The sequence below is a fragment of the Anoplophora glabripennis genome, unplaced genomic scaffold, assembly GCF_000390285.2.
Source record: "Anoplophora glabripennis isolate ALB-LARVAE unplaced genomic scaffold, Agla_2.0 scaffold18, whole genome shotgun sequence".
NCBI lineage: Eukaryota > Metazoa > Arthropoda > Insecta > Coleoptera > Cerambycidae > Anoplophora > Anoplophora glabripennis.
The window spans coordinates 948895-971760 of NW_019416221.1; the positions used below are offsets into that span (position 1 = coordinate 948895).

Genomic DNA, 22866 nt, shown 5'->3' on the forward strand with positions numbered 1-22866 from the left:
GCAATTTTATTTGCCTACTTCTACTAAAAAAAAAAATGAGTAAAAAAGTAAAAAAATCTTATTTTTTACTTTTTTTAAAATAGTTTATTAACGATTTTTTGCATAAAATTTTCCTTTTAAATTTTTTAAATAAGCCATTCCAATGGAAAATTCAATTCTCTAAATAACTTTTCCAATGAACTATAGCGAAATTTTGCTTCGTTTTCGAGCTACAATTAAAAAACTGAAAGAGGTGCATTTTCACCCCTATCTCCAATTTAATAGCACTCAGCGGTTTTTCCATTTAAAATAACCATCTGAACGATTCATGTAATAAAACATCTTGAACGTCGTAGTTCCTTTTAAAATCCTATAATCAATAGCCTATACGCCAAGTTACAGCTTTTTGAAAATCCCCTTAGATCCTTTCTTAATCTCGAATTTTTGTGACTAGTTTAATTAAAGACAAAGGACGAGTATCAGGTATTTTGTTTCTATCGAAAAGATGATTTAAAATGTGACATCATAGCTCTGTCTTCCATATTTTTTTATGAAAATAAACGGACAAAACTGCAATTTCTTCCAGTGTAACCATGTGACAGTACCTGCATGCATTTTATTCTATGATGAGAAAGAATTGGACTCTTATCATTTACTTTTTGGTAAGTTTTGACACCAAAATGTCGGAAAGTGCTAGATTTCAGTCTCTACGGACTGTAGATATTTCTGCAACAATTCGAGGTGCAGAAACCCGGGCAAGTGCAACATTCGAAAGTAATGAGTAATGGGGCACCAATTTTGGAAAACTTAACCTAGCATGTTGGGGTGTAGAAGAGTGTAACTGATTTGAGATGGGTGAATGAATCAAATCCAAAATTTGCAAAAAACGGACAGTAGCCAATTCGGTATTATTAAGATGTTTAGTAAAAAAAAAACAGGTAGTATGTTATTTGGTCAATAAGTATTGTTCCACAAGAAAACTGGCACAACACGCGGTTCTGAATTAAGTAATTCAATTTCAAAAAATGATTATTAATGCGGTGTTATTTAAACTCCTCTGTCCAAGCTGCATGTTCTGTGAAAACTTACCAGGTTTTTTTATAACTATTTTTGCCTGTTTCGCTGTGTAGGGCGCGATTCCAAGGCGAATATAAAGTAGTGAAAAATAGAAGTGTCAGAATAGGAGAAAAAATATAAGCAATACGAGTGCATGGATTTACTTGTGTGTATAATAAGAGTATAAAAATAGGGAAATTTTGAAAACACTTGTGCCGCAGAATTATGCAGTGCTTTTATAGAAAAAATACGGAGACAGAATGTCATATCAACAACAAGTTCAAATGAAATGGGCAAGATGCTACTTGGGTTTGTACAGCAAGAAAAAAAATAGTCAACACCAAGAAGAGAAGTTCATCAGGTGTCAGTCTGGGGGTGTTGAGGGTATAACATAGTTGGCGCATTTCCTTTTGTTCAAGCAACGCGGGGGCGCAGCCTTCTAGCCCTAGGCGGTTGATTGAACAAAACAAACACGCTAGTTTTAAAGCTTTTATTTGGTATTTCTGATTTTGGCCCATTGCGGAAAATCCCATGCATATTGTTACAATTTTGAACACATTAAGAACAACCCAGTCTCTGACATTAATAAAATGACTCAATTTTTTAATCAATCTGCCAATTTTGATTGTTACTCTATTTAATGAAAAAAAGAGCGAATTCCCGAGCGACTTTTGCCTGACCCTGGGACAATATAACGATGTGTTACATACAATCCTACTTTGTAAAGGGCTACTTAATTTCAACTTTTCTTTTTCGATGTTTCTTTGGATTAATTAGAACCTACATCCATGACATTTACTTCTAAAATTAACGTTTAGTAATTAAACATTTTTGTACGGCATTTCTAAAGTATATAGGTTATACAAAAAAAATGAACTTCGACCTAATGCCGTACAAAAATAGCAATACCGGAAGCCGGGAAAATTTTTGATTTTCGGAAAAATTTTTCCCGGGTTTTGGCGATTTATTACAGTACGACATTTATACTGCAAGTTTCGGATCGATACATAGATAAATTTTTAAGCGACGCCGTACGTACTTGCTGATACAGGGGTTAGAAATACAGGGTGCGATCCTCTATTTGTAAGTAGCGTATGGGGGGTGATTTGAACCAGCATCAAATTCACTAATTTTAATTAATTCTATTTTATAAAATAATGACATTTTTGACCATGCCGTACATTTTTCATGAAACATGTGCTTACTATAGGAAAATTAATTTCCCTCTGAAAAGTAGGATTTCACGATTTCACAACAATAATGGTTCTAAATGGTTTGAAATATATTTTTGCAAATAAGTATTACTTGCAAGAATTGATTTTACTTTTACTACTATTTTCTCCTTAATACAAATTATTTACTACTGTACGGCCTTTCTATAATAAGACTTAAAATATCATATCGAAATATTTTTCAGTAATGCCGTACATATTTGTCGATATTTATTTTGACCCTTATGATTTCCGATCATTGAAGAATGATCGGCCTTGTTGCTAAAACATTATTTAAGATGTAAAATAATTTTTAAGTAAAATGCCGTTAAAAAACCATAGCTCGATATAAAAATTATTAATTTTATAAACTTGAAATGCTTATATATTTTTTTTTCACAAGTACATAAGTAATTCTTTTTCAAAATCCAAAAAATTATTATTAAAAAATCAATAAAAAAAAATCTGCATTCGAATATTTTTAAAAAAATTTGGAATTATTTTTATTCTTTCTCTCTCTTTTTGCTTTTCGGCGTGTAAATTTTTGTGTGGCTTTATTCGTGTTTATAACCGACAAATTATTTTTACTAATTTTAACCATATATTGTACGCCAATGGCTTCATCACAATTTTTGCATAAATAAATTGTTCAAACAATTGTAACAGAAGTTGCAAATATGCAAATGCGATGGTACTGTTACTGCAAAACATATATTATATCACTGTTTTAAATGTAAGTATTTATACACGAATTCTCATGAATATTGAGCAGGGTTCGTAGTGGCCGGGAAAACCGGGAATACCGGGAAAAGTCAGGGAATTTGTTATTCTTCATAAAAAACAGGGAATAGTCAGGGAATTTTAAAAATATTCATGAAAGTCAGGGAATTTGATGTTTGCAACTGGAAATTTTGTGAAAGCCGACCCTGGGTTCTTGAAAGAGAAAACTATTTGTGGTTTTGAAACCTTTATAATAGGTTGTTAGGGTATAAAAAAGATTTTGGAGTCCAGTCGAAAAAAAATTTAATGCATAAACACCAATTAGTATGTAAAAATGAACTACAAGTGACCTGGATTTTTTTTTATAAGTCAGGGAAAACCTGGAAAAGTCAGGGAATTCTTTATTACTTTTGAACTATGAACACTGTTGAGTTAAAATTAATTGATTATTATTATATTTATTTAAAAATAATACTTTCTTGTACGTCATTAAATTTCTAAATTTCTCAAAATAGTTTCTCGATTCTCTACAAGTATACAATTTTTTTTAAAGACAATGCCATCATAATTTCTACGGTATAAATTAAATTTCTTTTGAAATTAGGATAAAACTAATTTTGGACTTATACAGTTGCAGGGAATTGTTCCAATATGTACGGCATTGCAATTTTCATTCTTTATGTTATATTTCTGAAGAAAATTTGTAAATGCCGTATAGTTATTAATGGCCTAAAAATGTAGTAAAAATTTAATGAAAAATATTATCAGCTATGTAAAATCCACTAGTTAAAAATGTACGGCATTGTATTTTTTTAATTTTTTACTTATGAAAAGTCATAATATTTTGAATATAACATTTTTAGTTTATAACAAGGAATTTTCAAAATAATGTAAATTTCCAAAATTTATTTATTTGTTTTTAATTCGAATTTTTAATTTGTACCATTAATTATAACCGGTCATGATTTAGTACGATAGTTTTTGGTTATATTTAATCACCATCAAAAAAGTGGTTGCCGCACAGGAATTAATGATCTTATCGAAAAAAAATAAAACTCAATTCCAAAATACAAGTAATCGTTTATAAACTTTTGCATTAACCATAATTTTCAGACGACATAGTTGCTAAGAATTATTTGGAGAGTTAAATAATCATGTGGAATCGATGCCGTACATTTTTCAATGACTTGAAACAATAGGGGCTAAAATAGAGGATTGTGCCCTGCATTTCTAGCCCCTGTATCAGCAGATACGTACGGCGTCACTAAAAATCTACGTATCAATCCGAAACTTGCAGTATAAATGCCGTACTATAGTAAATCACCAAAACCCGTACCAAAATTTTTCTGGTTTCCGGTATTGCTATTTTTGTACGGCATTAGGTCGAAGTTAATTTTTTTTGTATAACCTATATACTTTAGAAATGCTGTACAAAAATGTTTTGCGAAAACCACCCCCCTTGGTGGGCAAGTTTAGCTTACCTGTGTACTCTCCTGTACCAACAAGAATTGACGGCATAGTTTCTAAAGTTATTGTTATATGTGGTAGTACTGATTAATAAATAATTCATGCTGGGTCAAATGACCCCTTGATTTCCGATGGGCTTGTAGTCTAATCTATTTAAATATCTCTATAACAGAATTAAACCACGACAGTTCGAAATCAGTCTACTGTTTTGCTTTGTCCTATACGCACATTATTATAAAAAATTTTTCTTAATAGTGCTCCAGATTTGCAGATTATTCTTGAGTTTTTTTAATGTTGTAATTTTGTGTCTTCTTTTGGTTATGCATTCACTGTGAATATTTTCAATAAATGCGGAAATATCTTCTAACTTTGATGATTTTTAAACGTTAAAGTAAAAAAAACTAACTCTTACAACTAAAATCAAATTTGTCATATCAGAATAATCGCTTTGGTGGGGTAATTATTTCGTATTAAAATGTTTCAATTTAAAATACCAAGACCTAAGGGCGGTTACAAAAGTGGAACAATGGAACAATATATATTTATTTACAGCAAATTACTTATCCTTAAAAGTTTTTATATTGCATTCGAAAAATTTTAAAAATGTCTCTCGGCAATTATTGCGGGCGACAGTTTAATTAAGCAAAACTGTCCGTCCGGAATATAATTGGGTGCGCGTAATGAGCATACACACACCAAAAATTCCTCAAACTTATTTAGCCAACGTCGGGGAATGTCCCCTCACAATATGCATGGAATTTCGCTCTAACCTAAAGCGAAATACTGGGACTCGCACAAAGGGTACTCAAACCGGATAAATACCGAACAAAAACCAGTAGGTATACATATATTTACTATTCAGGCATTCTATCTTTTATTACTATGTAAATTCAAAAGCAAATTAAAACTGGAAATAAAAACTGAATCTTACCATCTGATTTTCCAAGTAGCATTGAAGAAAGTAACAGAGAGACATATTTTTTGTTTTACTCAAAAGATAAAAAAGCGTGTCTTGTTAGAAATCAACATGTGTGTATACAGATAGTCTTAGTTATGGACTGTATATTTGTATTGTACATATATTCGGTCGGAAGAACATTTTCACACTTTTCCTTTTCGTGCGAAGTAGCCCTACAGAATGTAATTTCGTAATCCTGGACGTTAATAACATTTTTATTCCATTAACGCCTCCCCAGATTCTTGAAAATTAGTTTTTAATTTTAAAACTCCCTCGAAACTCGATTCTGGATATTAAAATTGAATTAATATCGACTGGCACGTCGAAAATCCACGCCAACGCCATTTATTATTTCTATATTTAGTTTAGGAGCAATTTTTCCACAGGTAACTGAAGTTCCTAGGAGGCATATCCACAAAGAGACTCTAATGCTGTATGGTTTTTGTTGGCAACATTGCATTCGAGGACAAGGCGTTGCGAGCAGAATGCGCTTTGTTTCAGACAGTTGAGAACTGCTGTTGTAGTGGCGTGTTAAAATGTATCCCGTTATTCCGAATCCCGCCATTTCAACAATTCCTTGACTGTCGGCGAAACGTGGATGGCCCATTGCACCCCTGATACGAAAAGACGATCAATGCAGTGGCGACACCCGTCTTCACCATCAGCGAATTATCAGAAAAATTATTAGAACACATACTGATCACTTTTTCTAAAGAAATAATTAATTTTTGTTTTTAGCTCACCTCGGCTCAAAAATTGCATTGATTAATAAAAAATTAATACTCTTACTTTGTGGATATGCCATATTACTAATACCAAAAATATATTTATTATTCAAATTATCCAACTAAACTTTTTATTTATTAAGGACTTCTGCTTTAATCAGTAGCATGTAATAACCAATCACGACTATTTGAGAAAAATTTCTACAGAAATTACATTTTTGGTAAAAAATTATTGATACTACATGGAGCCGACTTTCATAAAATGTTCTTCCGATTTTTGTGTAAATAGTAATATGTTGAGTTGAATATAAAGTTATTCCATACATATATCATTTTACATATTATCTGGTCCTTGCATTCATTGCAATCTAAAAAAAGATTAAATTTATTTGTATTTAAAGATATACTGACGAAGGGGTAACAATTTGTTACTACCACTCTTTGTTAAAGTTTAATAAATATGTTTCTTTCATTAAATACTCAAAAATCCCAGGCGACAAAAGACGAATATTTATGTTGTTATTTATCACTACTTTTAATTCAGAAAACTTAAAAGTTTTACTGTTATAATCAATCAAAATTTAATTAACGATTTGTTGAAAATTTGTTAAGTCATACACCATACACAAACATCCAGCAGATGTGAAACTCACACATGATCCCTATTTTCACTGTTAACAATGTTGTTACGAAACTTCTGCTGTCATAGAGGGTAAGATTCAATTACGGATTGTTTGCAAAAGATTTATTCGCAAATGTAACATACTGCGGCATGGATTAAACCTGCTGAAAATTAAACAGATTCCGCAGAATGTCTTCTGTGATAATGAACTACCTAAACCGACACAATTATCACATTCATGCTTATTTATAACAATTTCAAACTATATTTTAACGTTTCTGGTGCTGTTCAGGCAATGCCAACGATAATCCGACTTGCACCGGCCCGCCTACATGATTTTAAGAATTTATTATTCACAAATAAACGACATGCTAACTGTTACTATACTGTACGGTTACCGTTACAATATCCGCCTTTTGGTATTGTAAATAATCGAATGACCGACCAGATGATATGTAACCACCCTGTCCTTACAACTGCCGTCGACTCGTAGGGATATATCCACAGAGAAAGACAAAAAACAACCGTACCTTCTTCGAGAGCGTCGTCGCCGTCGGACACCAGCTCGTCGTCGGAGCAGATGTTGAGCACGTTGACGAGCATCTCGGTGACCTTCTCGCCGACGAAGGGCAGCGACCACGTGAACACGTCCATGAAGTTGGGCAGCCAGTAAGGGTGCGGCGAGAAGTTGAACTGGCGGATGTTCATTACGTTGTTTTCATATTTCAGTACTGCTGCCTGCAACAGAGCGAGAGAGAGAAGGAATGATATTCAGACTGCAAAATTCGTTGAAGAACACGTTTGTTTTCTCAAATCGAATCTTGAAACCCGATTTTTTTTTAGATAAGATAATAATTAGCGATGTCAGAATTGAGCCGCGGGATATAGACGTACGCATTATTTATTAAAAAGCAACGAATTAATTGCGCAACATCCGCGCGATAACAAAGGCAACAGTATACTAAGGGGAACGTGAAAAGCATGCTGAGACAGCGGCTCACGCATGTCTCGGTTGACCTAATAATACTTAATTTAATATACTAATAGGAATTTATTTTCTTGCACAACATCGATCTTCATGAATATAAGGAATGATTATATGAGGATTTTCAAACGAAATAATTTCTACTACGCCACTGTCGCTTCTGCTAGCAGTAAAGCCGCGCCGTGTGACGAAGAATACGTTTTTCTTTGGCAAAAACTTTATGATGCATCCCCAAGCAAATCCCCCCACTTAAGCCTTAATAGAGATACTATCGCCCACTCCGATCCGTTTATCTACAAATTGCAGACGGAATTTTACCTCCCGACCAGATTTTTACGATGCAATTTACGTTGCAGCGTGTTAAAACTCCGGCGTAACCGGTTCCATTACAATTACGGTTCCCCGCGGAAAAATATATTGTTATTTAAAATTCTAGGTGCACTCCACCCTGAATAGCTTTTAGCGTTGATTAAAACTCTCCGTAAACGTATGCAATATGGGCGTTACGGCTATGCAATTCTGCAATTAAGTTTACAACCAATAAAGGACCCGAGCTGGAATAGGTTTCGATCCGGTGCGGGACGGACGCGATTGATCGCGGCGCCAGGATTTTCGGGACGATTTTCCGACGCAGATGGACACGATGGAGGAGAGATAACTGGTTATTGGGTGCATGTTGCGAGTATAACACGTCAAAAATGTATAACATGGTACTAAAAATTCATAATTGCTGCTGCTAATCATAAAATAGGTAAAAAATATAATTTTAAAATAAGTTAAATTAAAAATTAAATACATTCTATATGTGTTGCAGGTTTTTAAATATTACTATATCAATTAATTATTGATTTAAATAAGGCGTTTTGAAATAAAACAACGTAAATCAATCTACAGTTAACGGGAGCTAGCAAGACACGTTCGCGCCTGCGCCGTGCGAATAACCACACTGAACTTGACCTAGTGGGACGATGCAGGGTCGACCTAAGCTTCGCGTAATAATTCTTGATAAATTGTTTATTTTCAGGTCCTCTAATACCCCTTTAAAATATAATAGAGTAACTAATTATACTGTACCTTATTATTATAAACGTCCAAATAGTTAGGTGCGGAAAATATTGTGATTAAGGAAGGGAAGCCGGTCGTTTGACTTTTCCTATACATTCTATACCTGAAACAAAGAAAAATAAAAGGTTGTAACATTTTCCATAAAAAAAAATACGTTCAATGAAAAAATTATCATTCACATACAGTCTTGCAATTTATGGAAAACAATATACAAAATTTTGTAACTGTTTCTACGATAACTAATAACTCATTTTTGATGAGTCATTTGACAGGTTTGGTGGGAAAATGAAAGACATGGCCCGTATCAAAAATGTGTTTTAGGGCTAGCGAATTATCAGTAATTAGTAGAGTTCGGGGTTTTCGTCGGCTAGTCATAGGCGTGGTCGTCGTAAAAAAAAATAAATAAACAGGTAGGTATAAATAAAAATAAATAAATTTGCGTATTTTATCAGCGAAATGTCGTTTTTTATCACTTGGCGCGTTCGACATTATTAGAATATTAAAATACGTATACACGAAGCAAACGAGAAACCAATAACTGCCGTTATTAGCAGTGCACTGTAGCGAAAGACCAACGCGACGGCTATGATCATCCGACCGAGTCCCAAACTCTAGTAATTAGGCTTAAGATGATCCAAAATTGTCTTCCGATACTTTTGGGACGGATAGTACATAAAAAAGTATATATACTTTTTTAAAAGTCCTTCCTGATACATTATAAGCATTTTCAATTTAGGCTTAGAGCATCAAGGACGCTGATAAAAAAATGACTATTAATTTCTAGACTATTACAAAATCTTTTTATTTGGTGAACTGAAGTTTTTTCGAGAAATTCAGGTTTATAATTCGACAATTTATAAAATAAACAATCAAAAAAGAGATTTTCGAGACTGTTTTATTAATTATACAGCATGTCCTGAAATTAGCAATATATTACCAGCGCTTTCTACTATTAAAAATAAGAGAAAACGACATTTATCGACAAGGCATCTTATAAAAATAGTAAAACGGTAGAGGTACGCAAATTCCCTCCCTATCGTCACCCCTGTGATTCTGGAATGCCTAGACCAAGGTCCAACCTACACAACGACGCCAAAATCACTCCGATCAAACCACCCCTGCGCCCAGCGGTCGTGGTCGGACATTCGTCACGCTTTGAAAGTTTATGCCCCCTTATCAAATTCTACATATTTTCCTAATATGTAGCTGATTCCCTAAACATTCTCAGGGGCTCACCTTTGCGCTCATGTTCGTGCAAACCTTTTTTTCTCATTTTTAATCGTAGGATGCGCTAACAAAATCCTGCAGTTAATTTCAGGACATCCTATACAATTTGATAAGATAAAAGAAAGGTCTCCCGTCTCGGAGAAACTTCAAGCAAATTCCATATTTCGGCGCATGCGCCTATACTAACGCAAATCAAATTTACTCGGGAATCAATATAAAAAAAAGACACCTATCTGTTTCGAACCCCCGCCGGCCTCGCCGATACCGATTTAAATATAAATTAAAATACGCTACTAATTTTCCTTAATTTGTTCCCGAATTCCAGCGGCGTCGTTTTTATTCCAACTAATTATCCTCGGGATTAATCAAGTCACGATCTCACCACTACTCGAATCGCTTCCTGGAACGTTTGTTACCGCCTATATTTACTCGCTCCTCGTGGGGTTCACCTTAGGAGTCCTTCTCGATGGTGATCGATCGGTCCTCCGCCCAGGGCCTTATTTACGTTCCGATTTCGACTCGATATATAGGAGTATCGAGGAGGCTCTGCAGGGCAATATTTGTTCTCGCCTGGAGAGCTCTTTTTATAAAATATTTACCTTTCATACGGAATTCGTTAGCGAGTAACGTTTTTACAAGTCGGGGACTCCGTATACCAAATTTGAACAAACAAACAAACAAACAAAAATCGCCAACATTCCTGGGGTTCACATACAAGTTATGTTTTCAAAAAATTTGGCAACGTTTTAAATATCCAAAAAATATCATTCAGTGACAGCAGTTAAAAGCACTGTAGGGTGTACCGTTTATATCGGGAAAGGGTTCTCTCTCTGATAAAACGTCAGAAGCTTCTGCTGACGTCACTTGAGACCAAGGTTGACGAAATCATGGCATATATTGATATGAAAATTTAACTTTACGTAACTTTTTAAACACGATTCATACTTTAGCAAATGTGGAAATTACTGGTTTCAACTTGAATTGTATAATCTGTAGCTACAGTGGTGCCAATTTAGTACAAATTTGACGTTTAAGCTGATCTCAGGTGACGTCATGCGCATACCAGACGAATTTGAGCCGGCCGACGAGTACAGCACGCCTACTTTGTTTGTAATGCAAGTTTTAACGTAAGACCTAGGAAAAGTGACTTTAACTGTCGCTAGATCAGCAATGACGCAATTTCCGGTCTAAAAAGTGATTGAAAACGGACATTTCTTGGAGTGGTAGCACAAAAAGTCTATATATAAAAATATAAGAATAGGTTGAAACCGTACATACTATCAAATGCAAATAAAGTAACCTAATGGGCTGATCTTATCAACATTTAAAGCATATGTGCATGTACGTAATTTTTTTTTTGTATTGATTCAGTATTGATCATGACCGTACTAAACTTTAAATCGTTATTAAATCTGATAAATTCAACAATAATGACACTTAATATACCAAGTGTAACGATATTTAGGCACATGAACAGAGGATGGAAGATTCTACACTTTTCTGAGTGTATAGTTCGAAACAGGATTATATATTGTATAGTTGTTACGATCTCAATTGGAACCCCATAAAAACATTTAACTCATAGACGTCCAGAAAAATTTAGACCTGTCTCGTCTAGATATACTATATTCCGAGCTATATTACCATATAATTACCATACGACTGTTATGTTTTTATGTTTAAAATTATAATCAGGATAATCGCTTAATTTATCTCGAAGCATGTTGAAAGTAGGAACTTTATTTTCTTTATATTATAAATTGTGCACCGCATTACATCTGGTAAAATCGTCAATTTTCTTTCATTTTGTATTTTTCCGTTTCCTCTTTGTACCGTGATCAATCCTTCTTTATGGTCTAAATGGTCGTTTTTAATATGTTAATTAATTCGTTAATCCGTTTCCTATCTTTTTTATCACATTGTTCACTACTTTCAATTTTCAAACATTCATATATATTTAATATAATACGTTGACTTTTTACGTGTAAATCTTTGTTTTTAAACTCTGAGTTTGTTTCTATACTTTCGACAAAAACCGGTTCCACTATTTGGGGGATTTTCCAGTTATTTCGTTGTCCTCCGCTTCAAAGAGTCTCCAGAGAGCCACACTAAATTACTAGATAATTACATATAACATTTATTTTAATAACTATTAACCTTTACTGGTTACGATATGAACAAATAATATCAACTAATAAATAATAATACATACGTATTATACCAACAACATACCCCGCCAAGCAATGCTCTGCACTGCACTGGCAAAGCTAAGTGAACACGTGTACCATAAAAAAAAATATTTACGACCTAGTGGACCAATACAGGTTTGCTTTGATGACCAGCGCGCCGCCTTCAATTCTACATCAGGTGGACTAGTTTACCAATACCGGACTCGCCGAATTGCTATTCGAGTATAAATTACGAGACACATCATGGTCAAAGCATAAGAAGAAATTTCAAGAGAAGTGCATACGGTCCTGTGCTTTGAGATTTACAGGTTCCAATTGACATCGTAACAACTATACATCTCAGGTGGATATAAAAGTTTTATTCTTACGATCACCCGGTATATTTACAGATGGATGTTTCGCGCCCCCTATAAATTTTCTATAGGTCTTTCGAAACATGTACATAGGTACGCGACGTCGAAGCCATAATTCTTCGGAAACGTAACGGTAGAACTAAGCCGCGAAAGCGATACCATAAAAAAGATGTAACGCCATTAATAGGGTTTATTTTATTGTTCCTTGAAGCAACACACCACTACCGCCTTTTTACCGTAACAGTCTCCTTCAAGAAGCAGCGGCGGCACGTTGCGAGATGCGAAAGGTTCACGAATTCAAGCATTTTTAACAGCAGTATGAATTTAGAGGTTCTTGCTGGTGGTGGTAGAGATATAGCGCAACTATTTGTAGTCGTGAAAAATAATATATAACAATTCCTAGTAAACCACCCTCTAGCTAAATATATTAACAATTACCTATTACTTTAAAAAAATATTTTGATGTGTAGAACCTAGCCCGAGGACAACACTGCTGCCAATTTAAAGACTAGTAAATTTGCATTATTAATCATGAGGTAGTATTCAATGTTTGTTTAATAAATTCTTTATATTTTTTCTTACAGTTGAACAAGCTCTTTCGCATTTTTTATTCATATTTGCTTGATGACATCATTTAAAACAGCTTTTAAAACTGAAATAAACAAATAAAAATAAATAAGAAACAGTTGCAATTGCTACAGACATATTACCTGTAATTATTTAATTGTAGTAGTTTTCTGTATTATTATTATTTTGATTGGCCCCTCACCAAGTCCCTCTCGAGCCGCCACTGCGAAGGCGATAATCGGGCTCTGGCCCGGGAGCCGTTGCTCCAGATTTATGTGCCTTATTTTTGTTTGGGGAGAGAGTCTTCCGAGGTATATTACAGTCGTTAAAAACAAGCACACTGGTCGCTCTAAGAGGAAACTTTTTTATCGCCGGGAAAGTGGACATCACACTGTCACTGCCCCGGGTAGAACGGCCGTAAAGGACACGGGTTGGCCGTGACATCTCTGTTATAAGTGGGAAATGTGAAATATCTACAGAGTCCTTCATAAATATCAAACCGCGTCTGAAAAATATTTCCAAGAAAGACTTTGAGTCCTAGTACATAAATACTTTCATTAGTTGGTGTTTAAAGAGTTATTACATAGATAAAGGTCATAGGAACCAACAGGGAGATGTAAACTTTCAAAGTGTAACAAATGTTATCGAGATCGCTGGGCGCTGGGTTGGTCCGATCGCGGTGATTTTGTAGGTTAGGCCTTTCTGCGTTGATTAGAAGTAACAGTGTCATTCACTTATTCATTTTAACTTCAGGCTAATTCGCATGCATCCGTTATCAGAATTCCACGAATTCTTTAAACTATGTAAATTAGTGAATTCAATTGAACTGAGCTCAGATATTGGAAGAATTCCACACTCGGTATACATAATATTTTGTTAATGATTACCCCCTTGGCGAATCGTCTTTTTTTGACCTCGGGAATCTTCCTTTTCTACTAAAGAGGGAAATACCGTTATTCCCCTTGACTTCTGGCCCTGAGTGTTGCGTAACCGTTTCATTTAGGAGGAAGAAGCGTTCTACCATAAGCGATTCGTTAAACTTTTAATAAAACGAGCTCAGCGTAACTTTGCGAAGGAAACGGGTATTCTCTTTAGTTGCACACCTGTACCGGAGTTTTAAATGTTACGGCGTAAGGGATTATACATTATAATGTGCTCGTTGCACGAATGTACCCTGTAAGGTAATGGCGCTCGTTTTATATAAACATGAATATTAATGGGGAAAAGCGAACTTAAATATGCCGCATTCGAGAATTACTGCATGTTCTGCATGTTCCTAAGTAGACTCGTTCCCGTAGTTTAGTTTAATTCAAAAGAATTCTTAAGATTTCTATCATAAGAATACAAAATACAGGGTGTCCCAAAGTTTGCGTCTCGGGCCCATAACGTACAAACGAAAAACATCAACACTGCTGTGGAAACAATGGCTGAAACTGCTATGACAAGTCTGTTTACATACTAGTTTCTGTCAAACGCTATTTCTTGCATGATAAACAAACTAGTAAGTGGTTGCTAAAAATTAAAAAATGTTCACAAACAATGAAAAAGTTGACATGATTTTAATTTATGGTGAATGTCAAAAAAATGCCAGAAGAGCTGCTAACTTATATCATGATAAATATCCAGAGCGACAAGCTTTTAACCCAAAAATATTTGCCAGATTGGAACGAATTTTGGGTGCTAACGAAAATGCATTTTCATCAAGGAAGGGGAAAGGAATTTCAAAATCAGCGTGTAACCGTAGTTAGGGTATTACAATATTTTGAGGAAAATTCTAGAAATTCTATACGACAGACTACTTTTGCCTTAAATTTAAAAGAATGCTCTATGCAAATAATTTAGGGCTCCTGTGGCATTATTGAAATGAATTTAATTGACCCATACTTTTATGAAAATGTATTGAACGCTAATAGCTATTTACAGTTTTTGCAATGGGCCTGTAGAACGGGCTTCAAAGTCTCTAGACTTAACACCCCGAGACTATTTTTTATGGGGAACATTGAAAAATCAGGTATATAAGACACCCACGAGAAGTTTGGAGCATTTAAAGCAAAAGATTCGACATGTTCGTGAGAATCTTTCAAGAGAAACGTTGTTTAAAGCTACAGGGGAAGTTAGGAAAAGATTGGAGTTTCAATACAATAGAATACATTTTTGTATGTTTGCTATAGGAGAAGAGATAGAGAAAAAATTTATGCACAAAAATTGTTCATAAAAATTAGAAAATTTTAGTTATCATAAAAAAGTTGATGATGATGATGATCATTTTATTATTTTCCGAATTTTGAAAAAAATGTTTTGAAGTGCAAAACGGACCTTAGCGAGTCCCTAGTCACGCCGTATAAACAGATTTTTACTGTCGCTTTTCGTTTGTCCGTTATGTGCTCGAGACGAACTTTGAGACACCCTGTATACAGCATATACAAGTCTCAAGAAACCAACAGAAGAAAGACTGGACTGGAAAAATGTATAGTCCAAAAAAATGACAGCAAGGAGTGACGAAAATAGTGACAGAAAAACTGAAGAAATAAAATACATTAAACTAATACGAAGAGACAAAAAACAGAACAAAACAGAAATTGTTGGCAGCAAAAATGGGATAACTTTTTAAAAACTGTTTCAAAACATCAGTAAATTTTTTTTTTTTTTTTGCTTTTCGAACTTTATAAGTTACACCGATTTACCCTTAACGAAGACGAATTTTCTGTCCCTAAAGTTGAGAGAGACAACTAGGTACTGATTATTTAATTCCCCAAACGGCTTAACATGAAACTTTTGAATAAATAAATCGTCCGTTTCAATTAACTTGGCAATGAATAGCAAATTAATTGGAATCGGTTACATCATTAAGATAAATACCAAATCGGAGAAGACTTAGCAAATGAGGTATTAAAATCGTGGACAATTCTAAATGTGTCGAGGATTTATCACTAGAATCATTTTTTGATATGTTGAGTGGAAATATACTAATTTAAATTGTATGTTTTCAGGAAATAAACTACGATACCAACATTGACTCACATACATCTAGCATAAAACAAAATAAAAAAATACTTACCCCGCATCTTGTGCCTCATGTGCTCTAATTATTGACAGAAGGTTATTATTTTGTAGGAAGTCACAGCAAGCAGCGTAGCTGCAACAAAGAAAGAAAAAAATTCAATATAAAACACTAGAAAAAATTATGGAAATTTACATGTTTTACAAATTTGTGTAACTTGACGTAACATTTTTTTTAGTGTAATAATAATTTTCCATAATTTATTAAATTATTCGGAAATTTTGTAGTATATTTGACTTCAGTAACCTATTTCCAACTGAAAAACGGGTTGGTAAAATGATTAACTACAAACGGTGCCAGCGAAATGATAAAAAACTTGCCCCGAATGCATCATCACTTACAAAAGTGCTGTTGAAACTTTACATATAAATCATAAACTTGTGCAAAGTAAAACATCGGCGAATTTAAAGTCCTTCATAGACATTCCCTGGCGTACTAAAATGACTTCAAAGCCGAACTAATAGTGATTTATAACATACACTGCAAAAAGAACTATTTGAAGTTACTGATTTGACTAGGTCTTATGTTATATTTAAACGAAATTTCAACTTTATTTCTCAAAGGCCCAAAACATCGTAATTGTGGTCATTTCCCATAAACCCCAAAACCTCGAACTATGAGGGTACCACAAGGATGTCAAGTTAGACTCTTTATAAATAAATATATTTAAAAAAATTGCAAATGGTTTGTTGCACTGGAGATAAAACTTCAACTACTCCATTTGTTTAAAATAATATGTAGAGGAAGGGAAAGTATATTATTACACTGAGAGGAAAAATCGTTTCTGTTACTGACCTGTAGAAATATGAGCAACCCCTGACGGAGTTGTGTGAGAAATGTTCTGCGTTGTTCTCATTGCCGAAGTCTTCTAGAGGGTCCGACCACAACAGATCACACATTGGGCCGAATGCCGGTGGTTCCTTAAATCTGTCTAACTGCAACAAAAAGAAAATTTGTGCAAATCCGATGTAATTGTTGGTCAAGAAGTATTACTTTTAAACGGGAAATTGGTCTGGCTGATTTATAATGTTAGTTATATTTTGAAACAATATTAAAATATATTTATCTTTTTTCAACTTCAGACTGTAAGTAAAACATCTATTTGTTTAAGATTTTCATTTTATGATAGGTACCGATATAATTTTTTATTCCTGTTCTCCTCCAGAAGTCTTATATTACTTTCTTTTATTAAATCTTAAAAAAACTCGGAACAATTTTAAATGCAAACCCTCCCACTGAAAATGTTATTACTTTTAAGCGTACCCCAGCAAAAAAAGAACAATTTTAATCTAAACTTTATTATTCTATATTAGCTCATCTGACCACAGTATTCTTCGCTACACTGATCTTCGTATTCTGGAGATCTTTTAAAACCATCCCGTAACTTTTGTGAGGACCACGGGTTATATATATAAAAAAAATACAACGCACTCATAAAAATTTGTGTGTACAAGGTCTGTTCAGAAAATAACAGAACTTTTTGAATCACGCGATAATGGAAATATTTAGTCCAGTGGTGGCTCGTCGTATGAAGCAACTGAGGTCGCGCCTCACTGTCACACCGTATATTTTAATACCTACTATTCTTACCTAGTACTCTACTTAACCTCAATAAACAGGTAAACTAATTTCCAACTACCTATTACATTTATCAAAAATCAAAATAACAGCATAAAAAAATTGTTTGAATATTGGAGTATCAACAGTGAGGCCAGAGATTCTTTGCTTGTAAGCGCGTCACACTTGCCTACAATACGCTACAGTTCCCCCTCCACGCGAAGCGGTTAAAATAACGTGATTTAGGAGGGGACTGAGGCCGCCTCAAAGCTGCTTATAGTTTTAGTCATATGAGTAACTTTTAATAAATAGGGCGGACCGAACATGCATTCACTGAGGACATCTCGCGTTGTTGTGGCAAAACATTGTCCTTTATAGAAATTGTTAAACATAAATCTGCAACCACAGATCGACTCTGTATTCCAATCTTTCAATCAACAGAAATAGAATGTTTGAGGTTATATTCAGATAGGTTGTCACGTTTTGTGCATTAATAAATTTGTTTTGTTTTAGATTTATTTAATCAATCATCTGAACTGCCTTACTGTATTTAGTTCTACCAGATAAACGAGTTTATCTGGTAGAACTAAACGTCAATGTTGTGCTCCAAATTGCAAAAGCACTTACTACATGAAAGTGTGTAAATTGTGTAATACGTCTTGTAGAAATAAAAGTTTTTTCAGGATTTCAAAAGACATCCAATTAATTACTGGGAATAGAATCAGTTCGAAAATTACGTAAATCAGACTTTACTCTGACAAACACATAATAAGAATAGTCTCAACAGAAGTGCTGTGCCGACATTATTTTTAGGATCGACTACAAGTTCACCTATTATTTGTAATAATATCACCTCAGAATCCTCGGATAGTATAGAATATTCAACAAAACAATTTGTTAACGTAACATTACAAAATTTTCAGAGTAACCACCTTTTAAAAAACCGAAATACACGTATTCAAAATTGTCATTTCCTATAAGGGTTACTGCGAGCACCAGTGCCATTATTGAGATTACTGGTAGCAAGTTGAATGAAGCGAAATCAAATACTGGTCATGTACTTTCGGAAATATACAAATTGTTTTGTCCAGTTTAAACAATTCCTGCAGCAAGTGTCTCGGTAGAAAGAAACTTTTTGTGTCTTAAGCGCATTAAGACTTAGGAATACGATGACACAGAGCGCTTAAACAACTTCAGTGATGACGATAGAAAAAGAGTTATTGCAAAGTCTTACAATTAGTGCCTATCCTCAATTTTATGAAAACATAAGTAAATTTGCAAATTTAAAAGACGAACGAATAAACCTGTTTTTTAAAAACATACACTCTTTTTAAAATATTTTGTTAAAAGTGGAGGCAAACGAAAAGCTGGCGGCGTTGGTTTATCTGTAAATAGATAAGTTGGCTGGCTACCTTATGAAAATTTGTTTTTATATTTTTTAATATTCATAAATCAGGTCGCAGGGTTCATAGTTCAAAAATAATAAGGAATTCCCTGACTTTTCCAGGTTTTCCCTAACTTTAAAAAAAATCCAGGTCACTTGTAGTTAATTTTTACATACTAATTGGTGTTTATGCATTATACTTTTTCTCGACTGGACTCCATAATGTTTTTTATACCCAAAGAACCTCTTATAAAGGTTTCAAAACCACAAATAGTTTTCTCTTTCAAGAACCCAGGACCGGCTTTCACAAAATTTCCAGTTGCAAACATCAAATTCCCTGACTTTCATGAATATTTTAAAAATTCCCGGATTATTATTCCCTGTTTTTAATGAAGAATAACGAATTCCCCGACTTTTCCCGGTATTTCCGGTTTTCCCGGCCGCTACGAACCCTGGGTAGGAACATTTTTTTTTTAATTATTAAGTAAATACGAGTATATCACTTTGTTTTTTCCTGTTACTTAATTTTATTGTAAATACAATTTTTAAAGTTCTGATATTATTATTAATAATACAATTTTTTAATTTACGGTTATAGTAAGACTATTGTCGAAAATCGCCATAGTAAAAAATGATAAGGAAATTTATTCCTATTTGGATTAATAAAATACCTATCCAAATAGTTGATTATTTTTTATAAAACCTGAACGAAAATCCTGCTTGTGGCCATCAGTTTTTCTTAATATTGTAAATGCAACTAAAAATTTCTAGATGCATTTAGTCGTTTGACCTCGAAAATAAAAAAAATTGATCCACTGTTTTACAGACTGATCTTTTTGTCGCAGCAAGAGTTATTTATAAGAAAAAAATTACTTGTGACAAAAATAACCAATTATAAAAGAACAAAACAAGAACACTACTACGTAAGCCTAACAGATCACTGCATTTAAATGTAAAAAACATGTTTTTTCCACGTCGGTTTTCTCCCAGTGAGATCCGCCTTCTTCATAGACCCATTTCCTCTAACTAGGTCAATAAAGTTTGCCGATCAACAAGAAAACTTATCATAGACAATCGGAGCAATATAACAGCACTCCCCGTCGCGATAATGGCCCATCCAGCGAGCATCCGAGATCGAATGTCCTAAATTCCGTCGCGAAGGAGGCCATCAGCGAATGAAAGGCATTTCTTTCTGCTTTCCCAGCGGAACGTATCCGTGAAAGCGAAAGATTTAGAGGAGGGCGTCTGGCATTTGTTTGTGCGATAGGACGGAAACGAGCGAGCGTTTCTTTTTAGGGCCTCGGAACGGGCAAGGGGCGATAGACCATAAACATGTGTTATAGGTTAACGGGGTTATAGATGATTTTCAATATTATCGAATCGGAGAAAGTGGCGACCCACGAAAAACAAGTGCTTTACGGTCAAGACGCTATTCCAAGACTGTTTTTAGGTATTTTGTTTTATTTTGAAGCGGTTTTTACGTACTTGGTGTCTCGTAAATCTAATTTGAAGTATTTGCTTTATCATCATGTTACACAATTTCGAATTCTCAACTTGAGAAAATCAAATAAACAAAAATTAGTTATTTCTTCCGTTATAATTTTGTCTGCGATAATTGGAGAAAGGTAACTGCCCCGATCTCATCTGAACCGCCTCCGTCAACCCACTTTTTCTCCAATTACCCTATGCGCAATACGTGGGGGAAGATAAAAGTTTACAAACCGCAACTCGAACGGATCCCAACTGGAACTGTGAACTCACACCCGTGTGATACAAACTTCGCAGCAGTACGATAAATTAGAGGCGCTTAACGAGAGTGGAAAACGAGCCGCAAAGTGGATCAACGTGAAATGTAGCTGGCGGATTTAGTACTGCTGATACAAGCTAACAGCGGCGGCTCGTGTACCCCTTATTTTGGGGGTGAAACTTGGATCCTTTCTTCTGGTAACCCATTCGAATGTAAAAGGGATCATAGTTTCCTCGCGTCTGTCTTGCAGCATCAGGACATGCGCACACTGTAATGCGACGTAGCCAAGTTGTGTTGATTATCCGAGTTCTGCCTATTAATTTAAATGATAATATTTAGGAAGAAGTTAATCTTGTGTGACCTATATCGTATAGTTTACCACTACATGTACAGTCTAACTGTTTCAAATGCAACAATTTTTTGGAAATACATATGTTAGTTTTCCTACAAAAACTTTAGCCGACAATGTTACAGTTGTTGTATACCCAAATATTTGTATGCAAATTATTTTAATTGTGCAAATTATTTTTTAAAATTTATGTTTAGTTGGAAACAGGCATCAAATGTAATTTATCTGCTGCAATATAATAAATAAACTATTAATACATTGTTTTAAGGAAGGTCTCTTGATTGCTAATACATCAACTCCTATATTAGCAGTAATGTTGCCGAAGTTCTTCGGAATGAATGGCCTGTACATGTTTCAGGATGTTTTAGTTTCAAAAACTGTGCAATCTTATTAGGAATCATAGAAAGGGTATTCTTGCCGACTGGTTGGTTGTAACATCTACCTGCTTGATAGCGCATAAAATGCGAGAAATTTCAGTTTTCATTTCCAATCTAATTTTGATATATTTCTTGAAAATTTCTAGGTGAGAAACAGAACCCAGACGAAAAGTAATTGTAAAAGTACGTAACATACCATTTTTAGAATCTGGAATTGTAACTACAATGTCATCGAAATTTTTCAAATTGACGTCCAAAGTAAGTTTGCATAACTCATCAGAACGACGTGCTCGTCCGTAGCACACTTTCGACTTATCGGGCAATAAAAATTTGCAGGGGCATTTGCTGCACTTTCTATTTGAAAATCACTCATTTAGAAATAATAATTCAAAACCAGCAAATTTGCAACTTTTATGTAGCTTTGTTTATAAATACATACCCTAGAAACGACAAAATTCAAACAACCAAAGCGACCTTGCAAGATTTGGAATAACGTCAAAAAATTGATTAAGAAATGTTAAAAAATAAAACCTAATCTTTATTTCATGAACCATTAAGAATAGTGGGAGCAGACAAAATGTTATACACTACGCAGCAGTTATGTATAATTTACCAGTCTCGGAGTCTAATGCCAGCCCTCGCTCGGCTCGGGCGCAATGGTGTAAATAACTATTATACATACTCGTACTTATTCCATTTACAAAATCACGTGAATTTATTCGCATCATAAAAACAAACAATTCCCATGTTGTTTTCTCGTCTCATTGCGATCGGAGTCGTTTAGCAGGACGTTTTATTCGCTCATTGATTTATTACAACAAAATGAGCATGAAAGTCGGATATAATCAGGAAATCGATATATAAGGAACATTTCAGGTTTCATTTAATGGATAGGCTTCTTCACATTTCGCCGTTTTTCATCATGTTATCAATCTCGAACATCAGATTAAGTACGGAGAAACATTTTTCTCATTAATAATATATTGATACGATAAAAAGGAAATAATTATGTGTAGAATTTGACTTATTTATAAAAGATATGACGTTTACAACTCGTGAACTTTGCCCCATAAAGAGAGCTTGTCGAGCAATAAATTACAAGATCAAATACTTTACACAAATCTAGAAAAATACCAACGCATTTATTTTTTTGCATCAAATTATTAGAAGGCATGCGAAATAGTTAATTATTACAAATTTTGCATAACACAATTTGCGTCCAAAGTATACACGACTTTTTAAAAATAAAAACAACAAAATGTTTTTT

At 34.2% G+C, this 22866-nt stretch overlaps 1 protein-coding gene across 5 annotated transcripts in view; it reads right to left on the bottom strand.

Moving 5' to 3' along the window:
- LOC108908259 (serine/threonine-protein phosphatase 2B catalytic subunit 2-like) overlaps positions 1–22866 on the bottom strand; it is a 147600-nt gene that overhangs the window by 9760 nt on the left and 114974 nt on the right. For 3 of the 5 annotated variants that reach the window (XM_018712233.1, XM_018712232.1, XM_018712231.1), the window contains exons 6-9: positions 16981–17120; positions 16183–16260; positions 8798–8891; positions 7269–7476 (exon numbers count right to left, since the gene is read on the bottom strand). In XM_018712233.1, coding sequence (XP_018567749.1) covers positions 7269–7476; positions 8798–8891; positions 16183–16260; positions 16981–17120 — 520 coding nt within the window. Of the gene's footprint in view, positions 1–1068; positions 1102–7268; positions 7477–8797; positions 8892–16182; positions 16261–16980; positions 17121–22866 lie in introns of all 5 variants that reach the window. The other 2 variants (XM_018712230.1, XM_018712229.1) reach the window with 1 other exon arrangement.